Consider the following 20636-nt stretch of genomic DNA (forward strand, 5'->3'; position numbering starts at 1 on the left):
CCAGCACTCGGTAGGACCAGATGTCTTCCCTTCCCTAGCAGCCGGCACAGCGCCTGCTGACACCGTGAGAGCCAGCCAGATGGGAGAAAGAGTCTGCTTAGTTTCAGGTTGATTTCTTTTGTGTCTTCCAGCCAAAATATATGGTGTCTTCAGCAGTAAGGTTTTACTGTGTGATTAGGATGGGTTGTTTTGGAGACCCCGGGGGACTCCCTGACCAATAGCTTTTTTTGTTTAGGATTTTTAAAAAATTTTTACTTTTTATTATTTCTTTTATTTGTTGATATTATAATATAATGACATTATGTTGCCGTTCCGTTTCCTCCCTCCAAACCTTCCCGTCTCTTTCAAAGTTGTGGCCTTTTAGTTGTTGTTACACAGGTGTGTGTGTGTGTGTGTGTGTGTGTGTGTGTGTGTGTGTGTGTGTGTAGGACTGGGGCCTTGTGAGCTTTCCCCCATCCACATTACATGACTTCTATTAAAGTCAACCTTGTTCAGCGTGTGGTTAGGCAGCCATATTGGTGAAACTTTAGGGGTGTAGTCTCTCTCATTCCTAGGAGACAACCTCACCGCCAACTCTCCGATCCCGGCTCTTAGCGTCTTTCCACTCCTCCAACAATCCCTGCGTCTCGGGTGTAGGAGCTGTGCTGTAGACGTAGCGGTAGAAACTTGACTCCACATCTCTGCGTTTCGATTGGTTGTGGTTTTGATGGTCTCCCCTTCTGTTGCAAAGAGAAGCTCCTTTTATAAAGGTGTGAGAACTTCCGTCATCTGTCGGTATAAGGACAAATATTTAGGATGTAGTTAGACATCGTGATTTCCTAAAGCAGCAGCTGTAGGTTCTCCTCCAAACGCATGACCTCAGTGACCCTGCATTGTTGGCTTGGTGTCCAGTGCCAGGCATGAGTTCACCCAAGTGGGCTGTTAAGTCCAATTAGAGAGCTCTTGGTTACCACTGAGGCATTCATGCCACTACTGTACCCTCAGTTATTCTGCTACGCTGCTCATTGCGGTGGCTCACGGGCATCATAGCTGTAGGATTCCCACTTAGTCCTGAAAGCTTGTGTGGTGCCTTCTGGAACCATGAAATCTACTTCTCAGGGAGAGGGCATTCACTGACCAATAACTCAGGGAGGTATCCCAGGCCTAAGGCATATATTCATGTTTAAATATCACCTCCTACTTCCCCATCTCTTCAGTTAGTAAAACTGCAACTAAAAGAGGCATGTCAGACAGAAAATACTACACACACAGACACACACACACACACACACACACACACACACACACACACACACACGGAGGATGACGCATCTAGAGAAAACCTACTAAAATTCTTTTAAGTGTGACCATTTAATAAAGTTAAATGTTGTGGGGGCCCCCAGCCATAAAATTACATCATTACTCCTTCATAACTGTACGTCGTGAATTGTAATGGGAACATCTGATATTCAGGTTATCAGAAATGTGACATCCAGAGGGGTCACGACCCACAGGTTGAGAACTGCTGTTCTGGACAGACGGAACCGTGTGGGTGTTTGCTGTATCAGACCATTCAGATTGGGGTGATGACTGAGCTGTATTCATCTAACATGTTTTCAGGTTAGGATGTAGGTTGCCCCCTGCAGCTCACAGACGCGTCCCTCCTTTACCGATTTGTATAGCGTGTTTTCCCACCGCGTGGAAGGAACTCACATCTATTATTTCTACAGGGAGCACGATGCAAACAAAATCAATTACATGTATGCTCAGTATGTCAAAAACACGATGGAGCCACTTAATATCCCAGATGTCACCAAGGACAACAGATTTCCCTGGACAGTAAGTAACCCGATTGTAGACCTGATGCTCACCGGCTGTTTTCCCTTCAGACCCACATGCACAGCTGCTTTTTGTCTGAAGGACTAGGCTGGAAACTGGCTGTTTAAGGGGGAGGATCTCTGGTTTTCCTGCTCGAGGGAGGGGATGGTAAAGTATGTTTATGTTTGCTGGGGAGGGTGTGCTGTGTGCTTCCGCTGACTCTTTGTATAGTGACAAACCAGCATGTGCAAGTTGAGGTGATTTAAAGGACATGGTGTCAGAGACTTTCCTCAGATGGAGTTCCTGATTTTATCTGTAAAAGTTAAGGTCCCTGTGGTTTGGATGCACGCCACTGGCAGTCTTCTTAGTGAGCTGCTCCTTGGGAAAGATGGGTATCCGCTTGCCTTGACAGCGAAGTCATTACAGAGATGTGTTCCGCAGACACTGAACGCTTTGAATTCGGTGTTTTCTTTAATCTTTCGAAAATGCCAGCCTGTGACACAAGGCTGTCTTGATTCTGTTGTCTGCATACTTGGGACAACTTTGTCAGACTATGGAAATGTAGGCTTCAAGAATGGTGGCGTTATTAAGAATTCCAATACTGTAATATGTTGTTTTAGGATTTGAATTCTGCCTGCTTTGTGAATTGAGACCTCTACCTCACCAGGGTAGCACACACTGAATAACTATTTGACTTGCTTTTACTATAGACTCTTTGAAAGGTTTAAGTAGAATAAAGGACACTTGGTATATTTTTCTAATAAAGATTGACTTTGCTGCTCATCGTCTGTGGCTGATCTAAGATGAGCACATGAGTTATTTCACATGTACCTTACAGGTAATGCGATATTTGTGGGACCAGCCATTACTGTTGTTTTAGCGGTCTTGGTTTTGTTCTTTAGAATGAAAACATGGGCCATATAAGCACGCACTGCATCGGAAGTTTGCTTTGCACGCCTATAAAAAATGGGAAGAAGAACAAAGTCATAGGTAAGACCTTTCCACTGCTTGAACACTCAGAATTTGTGTAAGAGAAAAATATTCCCTACTACTTTCAAATGTGACTTGTGAATTGAAAGAATAAAATGTCTGAGGAAAGAGAAAATTTAGAGTTAGAAGTTAACTATGTTGATAAATTCCTCCATACACATCAGACATTTTATTAGATATATTTTATGTTTTAATCATCAAGATACGGTTTTATCTGAGAGTTTTGTTTAAGATTGATGTGCTAAAGACTATAGACTGTCCTGGCAAAATGGCTCAGTGGGGGAGGTGCTGGCCGCCAAGCCTAAATTCTATTCCCAGGATCCTTATGGTAGAGGAGAGAACCAACTCGAGTGTTGTCTTCTGATCTCCACATCCACACTGTGACACACTTGCACAACCCCCTTTGTGCACACACAGACACACACTCACATACACATAAAACATGTTCAAAGTTCATACACTGAGAGGCATCAACTGACAATGTATATTTAGTCTATTTCCTGATATTTGACTTTTCAAATATGTAGTAGAAGTTGTAGACTGGATTAATTCGTTTATTTGTTTAATCAGTATTTATTGCGAGCACTCCCACAGTCTAGGCACCTGGCATAAATCAGTGAGCAAAGCAGAAATCCCTCCTGTCCTAGGGTCTTACATTTGTATACGGAGGTTAAAGGACAACCTCTACTACATAATGGCACAAAATGCCTTCCCCCAGACAATGGAAGGATGCTCCCTGTCACTGATGTGTTTACCCCTAGGTGTCACGGGCTTTATTAAGAGCAGGGCAAACATTGCTGGGCATTGGTAGCACATTGCTTTAGTTCCCACGCTCAAGAGGCAGAGGCAGGTGGATTTCCAAGTTGGAGGCCACCCAGGCCTACATAGTGAAACCCCATGTTTAAAAAGACAGAGGTGGACAAATAGTATGTTATTTTGTACTCTGGTTATCCATGGTTGACACAGAGAGAGCAGTTCTGCTCCCAAGTATGCTCCCAAGATTGTAGAAATAAAGGAAAGACAGCTGACTTCAAAAGACTAAAATTTGACACGAAAACCCCAATGGAACATCACTTATGTATAAATTTATCTTTAAAAAAACTGTATAGCTTTCAAATTGTAAGAAAAAGAGGCATTATTATTTAACATGGAGACAGGGAGGTAGGTGTGCTAGCGTGCATGTGCCTGTGTGGGGTGTGTGTGTGTGTGTGTGTGTGTGTGTGTGTGTGTGTGTTTTACAAATGTTGAAAGTGCCTGTGTAACTTGGACACAACTCTGATTCCTTTGCTAGCCAGCCATTAAATATTCCATGAGCTGCCCTCCCAGGTTCTGATTCCAGACCCACTAATCTGATTTCCCTTATTTGATTTGCCTTCCAGCATAGCTCATAGGAAGGGAACCGGTTACTTTTCAGGTTCACGTTTGCGTTCTAAAGTTACGTTTCCTGTCTGTTCTGGTCTTCTTCACCAGTCTTGCTGTCCCCTGTCACCAGCATGCCACTGTAGGTCCTGCACCTGTCAGGCTCCGGGTCAGAGCCCACATACACTCCGAGAAGCTTGTAGGCCACTCCTTGCTGTACTGTGTTTTCTGCAGCGCTCTTCTGGGCTCAGACAAAAAGACCAGAAGCCAACAAACATGGAAGCATATCTATAAACATCATCACCAGCCGATCTCCAGAATAAGCAACAAATGTTGTTAGAAAACTTCACTTGCTAGGAGACCAACGGGGATTACATTATGTTATGCTTTTAGAAAATGTTTTTTATGTAATTATAAGAAACTAACATAAGCTGCCTTGGAGAGTGTGGAATCGAGCTCCTTCAGGGAGGTATCATTTACTAATACGTTGTCGTAAGGAAGAAAAAGACCCTCAACACCGTCGCTGTGAAATGATAGGCAGGGTCACCGGGGCTGAGGGAGAGACGCGTCTGGCACTCCTGCACTTTCAGCTGGTTACAGAGCCCAGGCCTGGGGAAGGAACTCATAAGCCCTTTGCTTCACTTTCATGTAAACAATTAGGAGCACTCAGTAACTTCGTGGATCTGTCAAAATTCACTCTTTGATCCTGTGTCGGTTTCCAGAAAATGAGCAAAGCTTTTAAAGCTTAGAATGAGAAGACTCAGCCAGGCACGGTGCACACGATGGGCAGATCTCTGTGAGTCTGAGGTCCATAGAGCAAGTTCCAGGACAGGTAGGGCTGCATAGCAGAGACACCCTGTCTCAAAAAACAAAAGTCAAAACCAAAGAATATGAGTAATCGGGCCCATGCTTTCACATCCTGCTGAAAAGCAGAAGCGAAGAGCATCAAAAGCCATTAAAAAGAGAAATCCTTTTTTAAAAGAGAAATAAGTAGCTCCTGTGTGAGTTTGTGGAACAGACAAGGTACTCGAGTTCATTGCAAGTGTGAAATGGAAATTTCCCAGTGTTCCCTGCTGGTTTGTATGTGTGAAAAGCTGGGAGATAGAGTCCTGCACACAGTTAGATTTCCATGGGAGCCATGGGGAAAAGATCATGGCTGTGGACAGTTCGTCTTCAATGTCACAGACCAGATCCCCATATGGCGTTCTAATAGAGAATCCCCACAGAGTTACACGCAGACAAACAGGCCACCCTGTGTGTCTTTCTGTAATCTTATTCCTTCCTCTTCATTGGTTTTCATTACTGACATTTAGATGAAATTATAAACATTAGACCAGTTCAGAGCCTGTTGTATCATCAACTTTATTACCCAAAGTATTATATCCTATCAATAAATGTTTTTGTTTGCACTGCCTGATATAGAATGTTTCCACCACTCCCCAGAAGAAAATTTTCTCAGTTATCATTCATTCATTTTAACCGTGTGTTTGCCCTGTTAATAAAGCTAAATATGCCCTTTGCTCCATGTTATCTTTCCAGGTATTTTGATCTTTAATCTCCATACCAACTTCAAAGCATATTTGAAGGAGGTAATATATTTTTAGATTTTAAACCATACATTATATTATATTTACATATTATGTATTATATTATATATTATATGCTGTTTATCATCTGTCACACACCATATTATACCCACCTTCTCTCCCTATGTTGAGATTCTGCCTGGCTCAAGTCTATGCACGTCCTGTACATTCGCAACTGCCGTGAATTGAATTCATATGTTCAACCGCCTTGTGGGGATCAGACAACACTGTTTTCTTTCTAGTCATTCCCTGTCTGTGGTTCTTACAGTCTTTCCTCCCCCTCTTTTACAACGATCCCTGAGTCTTGGGTGGTAAGATAAATGTCCCATTCAGGGGGCCACATTTTTCTCTTATTTTCTGCAATTTAAACAGGTGTATTAATTACCATATACTTCAAAAAGAATCTTCTTTGATGAGAATTGACAGATTCACTAGTCTATGAATATAATGATAAATTGTTGGTCAGTTTAATATTCTACTCACTTAATAGTAAAACCAGCGGTTTCTCCTTTTGAGTCTTTGCTGTTTCTAGACCTGAGTTCTGGTCTCAGCGATGGTGCTGAGTGTAGGTTTCGGCTTGTGGGCGGGCCTTAAGTCCAATTGGAAAGTAGTTGGTTACTGCCATGACACTGGTGCCACTATTGGACCAGTAAACATATCTTGCCAGGCCAACTGCAGCTGTGGCTCACAGGTTCATGGCTGACTCAGGATGGTGATTACTTTTCTCTCTGGTACTACACATAGCACTTCCCAGTGCTCTGAAAGCTAACAACAGAGACAAAACTTTCATGTTGGAACCAGCATGGCTTCTCCATGTCTGTGACTTCAGTATGTGGTGTCCTCAGCATCTTAAGAGTAACGAAGAGTGTTAGCAATCACCTTTAATGTTTGGGGTCGATGGAGCCCAAAGACATAAACTGTTCTTGGCACTGATTCTGTATGAGCCAATCCAGACGCAGAAAGGCAAATACCCTGGTTTTCTCTCATTTGTGGATATTGTTGGGGAAGGACAGGGGTGGATTGGTCTTTGAGACACGGACTTACTTTGAAGTCCTGGCTGGCATTGGAACTTGATAACTTTTGAATTCATTGATATCTGCCTACCAATTAAAAGCCCATGACACCACACCCAGCAAAATGACTCTTAAAATATTTTTATTAATTTTGAGAATGTCAGCCAATTTATTTTGATCATATTCGCCCTAGCTTCTCGCAGATCCATCCCGACCTCCCTGCCCACCCAACTTGCCTCCTTTTTCTCTCTTTTTAAACCCATGCAGTCCAATTTGTGCTGCCCCAATACTGCCGAGTGTGAGGCCATTGTCTGGAACCAATGAAGGATCCCCCCTTAAAAGCTGATGCTAAGAGGTGTAGTTGTGAAGGGGAAAGAAGGACCAGGGTGGGTTGCATAGGATGCAGGATCATGGAGCAACATTAATCTACTTCTGCAGAAGCTTACATGGATGTAAAGTGGAATTACCTCTCATCCATGTGTGTGACACTGCCCCCTGTGAGACACCATACGCTTCCAAATAAAAAACTCAATGCCAGGAGTCAGTTGCTTCTTGAGGAGATGATTCTCTTAATTACCTGAAAAAGTCAACACAAATATCTTTTACAAGATTAAATCTAGTTTTTAAAACCTCTTGACTAAGATTGTTGGCCCCCAAGGATGAGCAAAAAACATTTTTTTTTCTTAAGATTGGTGTTAAAGTGGGTTTGGTTTATTTTAAGGCCAGGCGCTAATTTTTATGTTCGCATCTATGGCAGAGAGAGTCTGCTGCTCTAGCAAAGTACATACATATGCCTTCGCCCTGCGCTGCCACAAAGCTAGGAGGTTGGGAGCAGATGAGGAGCCTCAGAATTTCAAGAAAGACCGCAGTGGCAGGTTTCCCAGCATCCTCTCTGTGGTTTCCAGCGGTGCTGGGCAGTGACCAGCTCTTACAATGGCCGTGGCCACAGGAGCTGATGTTAAGTGCCCCACCCCCACAGTGATATTAGGAAACATGGCTAATTTACTGTTTGGTTTTATTATTGCTTCCACTTCCTCCTAATTCAGTCTTGGGTCTTATTTTTACCTTACGATTATATTTATTAAAACGCATGAAATCGTTTTCACGCCTCGCACTCCATCATCGCATTGTCCAGCTCTTCTCATGGGTCATTTGTGAAGAAATGGTGAAAATTTAATCAGTCTATGTGGCCAAGTCTTAAATTCTCTCCAGGAGCAACTCCATTGGTGTCTTATAAACCTTCCCGTGGAGTTTTGCTTGCCACGATTAGATTTTCTAAGGGATTTAATGTGATCAGTGGGATCGGCACTCGTGCTGCCCAGCCAGCTCTGGAGCGAGAATTTAATTACGTGCTTAAGTGGCTGTTTGCCTTCGGCTCCCTTTCTCGCCCTGGAGCTTAGGTCTGTATTTCTTCACCTGTGGTGGTGGCTTGTAACACGGGAGCATTTTATCCGTTCTGCACTAGGCTGTGGACACAGCAGACTTAATATGCATCTGGCATTCCATTTAAATGGTTTGTGAGCAATTCCAGAGTATCATTTAATACTCTCCCCTCCTCCTTCTTTTCCTTTTTGTCCTCAGAGCTTTGCAGTCCACCACTGAGTTCCATCTCCAGATCCATTAATACCTCTTAACATAGTTGTTAAGCGAATTTTAGCCAGGACAGATTTGAATTGCTGTGTACCAGACTTAATTAGGGCATAGCTTAGCAAATTGCTCACCCTGAGCCCTCTGTCACACTTTCCATTGTGCGCCTGGGGAAACTGCTATGAGGTAATCTGAAAAATCTTCTTTCTGAGCAATGGCCACCAGTGTCTAAGATAACTTGTGTGAAAACTGAAAGACCCTTCATCTGCGATCGGAGCGGAAGGGTCTGAAACAGATGACTTGCAGGAAAATTCCAGCTGGGAGGCAGGCAGAGCCGATGTAAACAGTCCCATGGTTATAATGTGAGGATCCACAAAGATGAGAGGACATAGCCCTGGTGTTTTTACCAAATATGGGGTGTGTGTTGTTAAGATAATGAATGCTGGGTGCTGTGTTATGTGTGGCTTTTTGCTCTCATGGTCCACCGTCTTTATGTCTTGTTTGAAGTCTTGCTTTATAATAGAATAGTGTTGGAAAGGGGGTCCCCGCAGAACTACATGCAGCTAGGAGAGAGCATGCAGGCACAAACACTACGTAGGCAAACACAAATGAAAAGCAGAATCCACATCATTTGTTAAAATAGAGAGTGCTACCATGGTGACAAAAGGAATTAATATGTAATCAGACATGGTCAGCACAGACCATGAAAATCTTTTGTGTTCCAGGAAAAATAAGGGCTAATAGTCGATATAATCTCCGTGGGAAAGTACCTCGGGTCAGAGCTGGGGTCCTGAATTTTTTTCATTAACTCAACATTTTTTTTTCTCTAAAATTCTTACTGTCTGCCAGGATTTTGTTAGCTGAGAAAGTGGGATTGTGGGGAGGGGATTGCTAAACCCAACACGCTTAAAGCCAAGAAAGAAACAGAAGCGGAGTCTGTCCTCACTCACCCAGTGTTACTGTGAACACAAGGAGGAGAAACGCCTGCCCTGTGTCTGAGCTGCGAGGCTGAGGACCTCTTTTTGAAGGAGATGTAGGCTTTACCTGGGAAACAGGCAGGACAGCACGCGACAGCAGCGCAGGCCCCAGGTAGATGGAGAGTCCACCGCAAAGGTTGAGCTTTGCATGCGAGTGAGCGTGCTCAGTGAACGGAGCTAGGTGTAAGCCACGGCAGAGGTGGATTTTAGATTCACGTGGGTGCTATGTAGCTGTGAGTAAACGCAGCAACCTCCTCCTCGTTCCTGTAACAGTCCCACCACCTTCATAAGGAAAATCATGAGGACCAGAGACTGTGTATCTACTCAAGAACCCAGCACAGTGCCTATCCCACAGTGGACACATACCGGAAGTCTTCTATTTAGTGACAAAGTGATAAAAGTTAACATATTTTACTCAGTCATGGGCCGCGTACACCCATGCCTTGTGCGGGAACCTTGTTCTGTAGACACAGAATCTCTTAGCAACACCAGCTGAGTAAAGATTATCCTAACATTAAGACAACCCGCCATTCTTGCCCAACTTCATGGCTGACCTATAAGGAGACATCATGGTATTCTTTGGGGACTAAGTCTGCTTTTATTATCTAAAATACTCGTTGTATCTGTGTTTACTTCTTCCCATGTGATTATCTTGAATACTCGAGCATATATTTGAAATTCGAAGCTGCCTATGTCAGCTGCCTATTTTCCCCATTCTATTCTGTATGTAATTGCATTTTTAAACTCCAACTTCTCCGTAAAGGAAGGCAGACTGTGTGACCCAAAACTCTGATCTGCCTCAAAACTGTTCTCTTGGCTCATGTACAAAAATCCAATTAGTTTCCGAAGGACAAGTTGTCTTTGGGGACTCAACTGATCTAAAATTCATGACCAAACTGGAGGAAAATAGTCCTCTAGGAATTTTTTATATCATACACGATATACATTCAGGGCTGTGTAAAACTAACACTCATAGAAATTAATCGGGGCCCCTCTCCTAGGTTTGTTCTCACTTGGAGACACTATTTCTGAGAGAAAACAGTAAGGCAATCTTTGAGTGTGAATACTGAGGCCGATCGGTGCTGTGGTGACTGACAGTCATATGTGCTTAATTTCTTGGATCGCTACAGGGGTTTGCCAACTTGTTAATAAGATGGAGGAGAAGACTGGCAAGATTAAGGCTTTCAACCAAAACGATGAACAATTCCTGGAGGCTTTTGTCATCTTCTGTGGCTTGGGGATCCAGAACACACAGATGTACGAAGCGGTGGAGAGAGCCATGGCCAAGCAGATGGTGACGTTAGAGGTGGGAAGAAGCCCGTGGGATTTGGTCTGCCCGGGGACACACTCAGCTTCTCCTCCTAACACTCACAGCATAAAAACACGGGATGCTCATGATGATGCCCATATGCTTGTTTAAAAGCTAAAGAAAGGAGATCCCAAATATTTAGACTCTTACCAAGGCTAATAGGACCACACCAAGACTCTGGTCCATCTCCTGCTTTTTCTGCTTAAAGCAGTATTTGCCTGCTGCTCTCCATTCATGGGGATACCCACCATCACTGTGTCTGTCTCTTCCCTGTTTATCTCCCGCTTGCACATCTCTTTATGAGGATATCTATTTAAAAACAAAAACAAAAAGCTTTTTAAAAAAAATCCCCTACTGGGCTGGAGAGATGGCTCAGCGGTTAAGAGGACTGACTGCTCTTCCGGAGGTCCTGAGTTCAATTCCCAGCAACCACATGGTGGCTCACAACCCTCTGTAACGGGATCAGATCCCTTCTTCTGGTGTGTCTGAAGACAATTACAATAATATATAATAAATAAATCTTTAAAAAAAAGTCCCCTACCAATCTGGGAGAATTGAAAGTAAGGAAAAGAAAAAAAATAAAGGAAAATAAATAAAGGAAAATCAGTAAATGGCAGAAACAAGTGTTTCACACTAACGGGTCAGGGACTTTTCCTTCTGATACAGCTAGGTTTCTGGAGAGGCTGCAAATATTATTCCCTCTGTGAACTAGAACTTTACATTTTTTATTTAAGTATAAAATAAGCCTTTGAATACAGCCACATCTTTGGTTTAAAGGGAATTTCTAAAATTATCCCCCATTGCTTACAAGTCACCCTTTTTGAAAATGAGAATTATGATTCTTATCTCGTTCGTTAGAAGGTTTAAAGTAAGCCCAGCTCGTGAAGAAGCACTGAGTCCTGGTTCTCCCGTGAATAGCCAGTGTCTTCAGCTGCCGCTTTACTTTCTCTGTCCCTGGCTTGTAGACTCTAAGAGCCCCTTTCATCCTGCGTGAGTGTCCATTCCAGAGTGAATTTGATAGTTGTTACAGATTTCACCTGAGAGCCATTTCTAAACCACTTCCCCCCATCCCAACAGCAACTCTTCGGGCAAGAGTTTTGCACCCCTAGGCTGAACACAACAAGTCTGTTTCTGAAAAAAAAAAAAAAAAACAGTTCAAAATAATCTTGCTGCTGCGTGAGCCAGTCATCCTTTGTAGAGTGTCTTATAAACAATGGGTTTGTTATATCAACAGTGTCAGAGTGAAAGTTTCAGGACTTTCTTTGAGAACTAAGGAGTGTAGCTTCAGAAGCACACAATGAACCCTCGATGGAGGTTTCACTGTGTTGATGAAAGCCACAACTGAGAGTTGGCAGTGAGAGACCCTTGTTACCTGCCTCACAAGTTGGAGCAGGACTCCAGTCGGATGTTCTGTGTGCATCAGTCGTCCTACCTGTGTAACCTGGGTTCCTGTCTTACCCATAGGTCCTGTCTTATCACGCATCAGCGGCGGAGGAAGAAACAAGGGAGCTCCAGGCTCTAGCGGTAATCCTCTTCTTTTGGGAACTCACTGACTAAAGCCATTTAATTGGTATATTAGTGCTTTTCCTAGTGGTAAATATTTAGATGGACACAGAAATTCTTCACGGTGATCTGTCCTTTCTTGCTAGGGTATAAAGTCACTGATACTACAAAGCACCAGCGGTCTATGTTGACTTTGTCATGCTATTCTGTTACCCTGACTTTTCCCCCCAGTGCTTGATACAGATGTCACATCTTCTCTTTCACCAAAATTAACTTAGTTTTCTTGTACTGGGGAGATTGAGAGGGGTGCATTATAGGTGGTTGGTTATCACCGGTGACCAGCTTTGCATTGGCAAGAACAGAGAGCAGTCTGATCTCTGACCATATGGTTTATGGGAAGGTGTTTGAAATCAGGAACAGATAAGGTTAGTTACTGGAGTCCTGTCATCATTCAGGATGCTGTGAGGGGAAAGCATTCGGACTTGTGAGCACACATGCCGGGCACTCTGGGTCTTGGCTGGTAACACTTTGGTAGTGGTATGTGTAAATCTGAAGCACTTGCACACTTTAGTGTACTTTGTGCACTTTAGTGTACAGCACACTTAGTACACTTGCAATTCTTTCACTAGCTGGGTCTTTTTGAATTGTGCACAGGAGGGGAAAGCCTGAGAGGGTCATAGAAATTCTCTTTTGTTGTTATCGACACCATAGCTGGCCAGAAGATAACTTTCTCCTGCTTTATCAATGCATTCTCATGGAAACTCCAGCTGGGTTGTGAAGACCACCCTGGTGTCTAGAAAAGCCAAAGAAACTTCAAGTTCACACGGCCAGGCCAATAGAAAGAGGCAGTGGAGAGTTTCTAAGTTAAATTGTGATTAGGAAGATGAGTCATCTAGCAAAGAGGTCAAAAGAGTCAGTCATTAGGTAATTTTATCTGAAAGGTCACGAAAAGTTTACAGAGGTATTGGGTTTAAAGTATCATTGCCTTGGGCTTAGTTGATCCTTTTTTTTTTTTTTTTCTTGAGACGGAGCCAGGCTCTCATACATACTAGCCAAGGATGTCACTTGAACTCCTGACATTCCACTTGCCTCACTCAGCTTCCCAAATCCTAGAGGTATAGGTGCGAGCTACCTCACCCAAGTTACTTGGCATATTTGCCCAGCTCACCAACAAGATCTGCTTTTCAATTCAATACACACTGTGAGCAGGAAACGGTTCTGTGCTTTCAAGCCCTTCCAGGTAGAACTCAAGGCTAAGGGAGCCCCACCCTGCTGTGCGTCCTGTGTAAATCTAAGAGCGAATGCAGGAATTTCTAAAGACAATGCTAAAACCATGGCTGGAGCACATTAAATGGTTTTACACTTCAGAAATAGTGGAGTCTTTCATAAAAGTCTGAGCTTGGTTCCTCACCCCCCTCAATTATGCTTATAATTTTAGCAAGAGAAAAACACCATGGAGTGCCTGAAAATTGCTACACTGCGTATTGTTCAGAACCATCTGTTGTTCCGTTTGGAAAATAGATGTCTGGCAGCTGCGCTGTGGGGTGGAGGGTTGCGTCTTTTGTAGGTCAAGTAATTTATTTAAATTGGTTGGAATTCAGCAACTGATTTTAATTCTAGCTTCCTGTCAACCAAATAAAAATTCTTTTCAGCTCCAGCTACCCAGGTGTCTGAGTCACCCAAGAAGTCCCCAAGTCACCCAGGAAGTCCCCAAATCACCGTCTTTGCCATGTGTTTGCTTCCTCATCTCCATTCCAACTGTAAAATAAATTCACCAGCTGTCCTTTTTTTTTTATTTTGAAATTTTACTCTTAAGAGATTAAATAATATTCCTACCAAATATGTTTTCCATGTATCCAGAGAAATTCTCTAGTCATAATGAAGTAATTGAACACATTTTGGGGGGGGGGGGTTAATTTGATTTTTTTTTAAATCCAATTTCAGTCTGGCCTTCTCTTGGGTTAGCACTGGGTATAACATAGGACCTTTCAGCTGAGCCTGTTGTCATCTTTTTGGTGACTCCTAGACACAGATTGCTGAGAAAGCAATAAAAAAGCCTCCAGTCATGTGATCATGGTTTTAGAAAATTAAGATACTAGAATATAAGGTTGGGAGATGACTAACCAGTTGCGAACATTAGCTACTCTTGCAAAGGACCTGGGTTTGGTTCCCAGTACCCTTGTGGTAGCTTTCAACCATCTGTAACTTTAGTTTCAGGGATCCAGTGCCCTCTTCTGGCCTCTTCAGGTTCCGAGCACACAAATAATATACATTTATAAATATAGGCAAACTCTTATACACATAAAATAAAAATAAACAATCCTTTTAAAGAAAGATACCAGAATATACCTTAAATGTACACCTCGTCAAATGAGAACTACTTTGAAATTCCCTTAGGCATTTTTATTGACTTCATATCAAAGAGAAATAAAACAAAAGGACATTATAAAACATTAATGCTGATTGAGAGACTTTGACATTTTATGGATGATCAAGTTCAAAAGCTGCCCATCTTTTCAGACTTGTTTTAATAATGTCTTGTGTGTGAATAAGGAGCCTTTTATCAACAGTTGGATGTAAATAATTGTTTCTGTGTATTTTGGACTTGAGATCTGATACTTAAAATCTAAACCAGACCGAATACCCCTGCTATCAATGTGACTTTATACATATGAATATGAATACGTATATAAAACACACAACTAGATAGCCCCGTTTGTGTAGCCATGTGCCTACATCTTAAGTTTCTGCTGAGGTGACCAGAGACCTTCCAAACCACAGATGAAATAGAATCTTTTTAAAGAAGCCTTCACCAAAACTAAGAAACTCAATAATATTTAAATGATTCTTATGCTTATTCTACCCAAGTGTAGCATTATTTTCCATGCTCCCACATGCTTAATGGTTTTCACAGAAACCACACACTTAAGAAATATAATAATAAAATATAAAAACATATGAAACCGCTTTTAACTGTTGATAGAGTCAGACTTCTTACGTGTTATGATAGTGTCATATGACATCTCTGCCCCCCACATCTATGGAAGAAGAGAACGTGACCCTGAACATGAACCCGCAGAGTTGCAGTAACAGGGGTTCCTGGTGCCAGCATCTCCATGGACTTCCAGTTATTGTTTTTAGCTGCAGCAACGTTGAGGTCCTTGTGGCTCTGCCATACAGTAAGCATTGTTTTGCAAGTCCTAATACTGTGACAGCACCTTAGAAACTATGCAGAGGGGTAGGTAGAACACTTCCAGGGGAAAGATGGATCCTGTGTTTTAACTAAATTAAAATCAGTTTACAAACTGGAGCTAGTTCTGTACTTGTTAAAGATAATCTAAAGTTGACTATTCCAAGTGACTTTCTACCATGACTACTCACAAGGAGGAACTATTCAGGCCTGTTCTCCCTCTCTCTCCCTCTCCCTCCCTCCCTCTCTCCCTCCCTCTCTCCCTCCCTCTCTTTCTCTTCCCCCCTCCCCCCTCTCTCTGAATTCCCAGTGTCCTTGAGCATGAAAACATCAAGCTTATTGATATGCACACAAACTGAAATTGATGTGCAGAATTATGTATGCAGTACCATAATACAAATGAAAGAAAAGGAAAATCTAACTGTAATTTTAATTTTTCCAGAGGAAGTGAGATGAAGAGGAGACCTACAAGAGTAAAGCCATGTACTACAAGGATGTATTGTTCCTTTAGCAGTGTGGTTCGTTACTAATACTGACATTTGTATTATAGTGGTTTGTAAGTGAAATTCATAGGAAACATAACTACGTGTTATAGAAAACTGATCATGTAGTTGATGAATTTTAAAACCTCTTCAGTCTTGTGCTGAAGAGGTGGCTCAGTGGTTAAGAGTACTGACTGCTCTTCCAGAGGTCCTGAGTTCAAGTCCCAGCAACTACAAGGTGGCTCACAACCATCTGTAATGGGATCTGATGCCCTCTTCTGGTGTGTCTGAAGACAGCTACAATGTACTCAGATATATAAAATAAATGAATAATTCTTTTAAAAGATAAGTAAATAAATCTAAAGAAAACCTAGTCTTTACCTCCTAGGCTATGCAGGTACTGTATTAGGTCATCAAATATGCCAAGAGTGTATTTGTGTACAGATATGTAATGTATGTATGTATGTACATATGTAATGTGTATAGTATATTAATATATAATATAATCACAGAAGATAACTTTGACTATGAGAGATATCAGGCATTTTGAAATTATAAAGGTACTCTTTTCTGAGCAACTTATACCTGTGTCTCCAAATCTCTTGGTGCCCCATTCCCTCTTGATCAGTGCTCTAATCTTAGACATGGGAGAGGTGGCGGGATTTCAGCAAGGATTTTCATTCACCAACCTGCTAAGATGCGTCTGGATTTTGTCTCTAGCCAGTTCTATTATGAAATTCATAAATTCTCTTATTTTCTGATCATGGTTTGAACCAAAAGAGCCCTGTGTGTGTGTGTGTGTGTGTGTGTGTGTGTGTGTGTGTGTGTGTGTGTGTATCCATCCTTCTGAAGCAGGAGGAAAGCAGCTAGTTGACCTTGTGGTTTCTGTCCATGGTGGTGACCATTAGTTTCACAAAAAGCCATTTCACTGAAGATAGCCACAGTGACCACATAAATCTGTCATTGACTACTGATGACCTCTCCTAATGCAGTGGCTCCCACATGTTTACATCCATCAGAATCACTCCGAAAGCTCGTTGTAACACAAAGATGGCCTGGGCCCACCCCGGCTTTTCTAGTCCTGTATCTCTGTGTTTACTTTTCTCCTTTGGTAGCCTGCAGAGTACTTTCCTGTATCAAGGATGTTAGTCTGTAGAGGCGAAGGCTCTCGGTAGGCAGCAGCTGGACGTCTCCATGTCCGAATGCTGGTTTCTCTGCCCCATATCTTGTTGCAATCTGGACATGGCACTGTAACGCTCATTCTAAGTATCTCCTGTGTCAAGCTTGTATCAACATTGCTTCCCATTTGTTCTCTGACTTGTCAATAAAAGCTAACCAGCCAGTGGCTGGGCAGAAGAGAGAATAGGGCAGGACTTCCACCAGACAGGGGAGCACAAGGGAGAGAGACCATGAGGAAGGGGTCAGAGAGACATCAGAGGAGAACATACCTGAAGCCCAGAGAGCCAGGCCAATACTAAAATGCAAGTGTCTCAGGGATTTTGGCTGGGAGGTAGCGAGATTAGATTACGGATTAGAATAAGTCAGTGACTGCCTAGGTATGGTCCAGTAAAACGTGATTAATTCTGGTAGATTCTGCCTCTTCCGGTTGGGATAGCTGGGGATAGAGAAACACCACCACTATTAAAATTCCTTTTACAATGGATGCTGCAGGGATAACCACTGTTAAGCTTGTTTCTCTATAAAATGAAGCATCCTTGGATTACATCCCCAAAGATGGTATAGCTGGATCTGGAGGCAGATTGATTCTCAACTTCCTGAGGAATGACTGCACTGATCTCCATAGTGGCTGAGCAGATTTTCACTGCCACCGGCAATGGAGGGGTGGTCCCCTCACTCCACAGACTCTCTTGCATGAGCTGTCATTTGTTTTATTGATCTTAGCCATTCTGACAGATGTATCATGAAACCTCAGAGTAGTTTTGAGATGGCTGAGGATACCCACAATTCTTTCTGGTGTGCTCTTAAGTGACTAATATGAGGTTTCTCCGTCTTTGTTTTTGTTTTTTTTTTTGTTTGTTTGTTTGTTTTTAATGTAGACACAGTGCTATGAATTTGCCTCTTAGAATTACTTTCATCATACACATTGATTTGGGATTTGCTGTGTTTCCGGTTTTATTAAATTCTAGAAAGCTTTTCATTTCTTTGCTATTTTTTGTCTTGACCCACTTTTCACTCAGGAGCGAGTTGTCCAGTTTCCATGAATTTGTAAGATTTTTGTTGTTTCTGTTCTTGTTCATATCCAGCTTTCATCTCTGGTTTTCAGATGGGATGCAGGATGTTATTTCAGTGTTCTCGTATCTGTTGTACTTGGTTTGTGTCCAAGTATGTAGTCAGTTTTGAAGAAAGTTCCATGAGATGCTGGGAAGAAGGTATACTCTTCTGTGTTTGGGTGAAACACCCTGTAGATGTCTGTTTCTAATACTGGTTTATATCCTCATTTAGCTTCAGTATCTCTGTTTAGCTTTTGTCTGGGTGACCTGTCTGTTGGTGAGAGCTGGGGATCGAAGTCTGCTGCTGTCAGTGTGAGGGTCAGTCTGTGATTTAAGCTGTAGCCGTGCTCAATTTGCTTATTTGGACGCCCTTGTGTCTGGGGCAGAGATGTTAAGAATTATCATTTCCTCTTCCTAGATTTTTTCTTTAGATCCGTAAGTCCTTTCCTATCTCTTCTGATTAGTTTTTTTCTTTTTAATAATATTTTTTAATCTCACTTTTAAAATTTTTTTATTATATATATTTCTTTACTTACATTTCAAAGGTTATTCCCCTTCCCGGTTTCCTGTCCATAAGCCCCCATTCCCTCTTCTCCTCCTCCCCAATATGGGTGTTCCCCCTATACATCCCTCTTATTGCCCCCCCAATATTCCTTTGCACTGGGGGTCCAGTCTTGGCAGGACCCAGGGCTTCCCCTTCCACTGGTGCTCTTACTAGGGTATTCATTGCTACCTATGAGGTTGGAGCCCAGGGTCAGTCCATGTATAGTATTTAGGTAGTGGTTTAGTCCCTGGAAGCTCTGGTTGGTTGGCATTGTTGTTTTTATGGGATTGCAAGCTCCTTCAACTCTTTCAATCCTTCCTCTAATTCTCCCCAAAGGGGTCCTGTTCTCAGTTCAGTGGTATTGGACATGCTCTGGATGTGTCTCTCAGGAGAGATCTATATCCGGTCCCTTTAAGCATACATTTTTTAGCTTCATCAATCTTATCTAGTTTTGGTGGCTGTATACATATGGGCCACATGTGGGTCAGGCTCTGAATGGCCGTTCCTTGAGTCCTTGCTTTAAACGTTGCTTCCATATCCCCTCCTGTGGATATTTTTCCCCCTTTTAAGAAGGAGTGGGAGCATCTGCATTTTGGTCATCCTTCTTCTTGAGCTTCCTGTGGTCTGTGGATTGCATCTTGGGTAATTTGAGCTTTTGGCTAATATCCACTTATCAATGAGTACATACCAAGTGTATTTTTCTGTGATTGAGTAACCTCACTCAGGATGATATTTTCCAGTTCCATCCATTTGCCTATGAATTTCATGAAGTTATTGTTTTTGATAGCTGAGAAATATTCCATTGTGTAGATGTACCACATTTTCTGTATCCATTCCTCTGTTGAAGGGCATCTGGGTTCTTTCCAGCTTCTGTCTATTATAAATAAGGCTGCTATGAACATAGTGAAGCATGTGTCTTTGTTGTATGTTGGAGCATCTTTTGGGTATATGCCCAAGAGAGGTATAGCTGGGTCCTCAGGTAGTGCAATGTCCAATTTTCTGAGGAACCTCCAGACTGATTTCCAGAATGGTTGTACCAGTTTGCAACCCCACCAACAATGGAGAAGTGTTCCTCTTTCTCCACATCCTCGCCAGTGTCTGCTGTCACCTGAGTTTTTGATCTTAGCAATTCTGACTGGTGTGAGGTGGAATCTCAGGGGTGTTTTGATTTGCATTTCCTTGATGACTAAGGATGGTGAACGTTTCTTTAGGTGCTTTTTGGCCATTCGATATTCCTCAGCTGAGAATGTTTTGTTTAGTTCTGTACCCCATTTTTAATAGGGTGATTTGGCTGTCTGGAGTCTAACTTTTTGAGTTCTTTGTATATTTTGGATATTAGCCCTCTATCAGATGTAGGATTGATAAAGATCTTTTCCTAATCTATTAGTTGCCATTTTGTCCTAATGACAGTGACTTTTGCTTTACAAAAGCTTTGCAGTTTTAGGAAGTCACATTTGTCAATTCTTTTTTTTTTTTTTTTTGGTTCTTTTTTTTGGAGCTGGGGACCGAACCCAAGGCCTTGCGCTTCCTAGGCAAGCGCTCTACCACTGAGCTAAATCCCCAGCTCCACATTTGTCAATTCTTGATCTTAGAGCATAAGCTATTGGTGTTTTGTTCAGGAAATTTTCCCAGTGCCTATGTGTTCAAGACTCTTCCCCATTTTTCTTCTATTAGTTTGAGTGTATCTGGTTTGATGTGAAGGTCCTTGATCCACTTGGACTTAAGCTTTGTACAGGGCAATAAGAATGGATCGATCTGCATTCTTCTACATGCTGACCTCCAGTTGAACCAGCACCATTTGTTGAAATTGCTGTCTTTCTTCCATTGGATGGTTTTAGCTGCTTTGTCAAAGATCAAGTGGCTATAGGTGTGTGGGTTCATTTCTGGGTCTTCAATTCTGTTCCACTGATCTACCTGCCTGTCTCTGTACCAATACCATACAGTTTTTATGACTATTGCTCTGCAATACTGTTTGAAGTCAGGGAAGATGATTCCCCCAGAAGTTCTTTTATTGTTGAGTATAGTTTTTGCTATCCTGGGTTTTTTGTTATTCCAAATGAATTTGCAA

At 42.3% G+C, this 20636-nt stretch overlaps 1 protein-coding gene across 2 annotated transcripts in view; it reads left to right on the forward strand.

Moving 5' to 3' along the window:
* Pde5a (phosphodiesterase 5A) overlaps positions 1-20636 on the forward strand; it is a 144817-nt gene that overhangs the window by 72153 nt on the left and 52028 nt on the right. For both annotated transcript variants that reach the window (XM_006233260.5, NM_133584.1), the window contains 4 exon segments: positions 1710-1818; positions 2700-2787; positions 10440-10615; positions 12083-12142. In XM_006233260.5, coding sequence (XP_006233322.1) covers positions 1710-1818; positions 2700-2787; positions 10440-10615; positions 12083-12142 — 433 coding nt within the window.

This window comes from Rattus norvegicus, chromosome 2, assembly GCF_036323735.1.
Source record: "Rattus norvegicus strain BN/NHsdMcwi chromosome 2, GRCr8, whole genome shotgun sequence".
Lineage (NCBI taxonomy): Eukaryota > Metazoa > Chordata > Mammalia > Rodentia > Muridae > Rattus > Rattus norvegicus.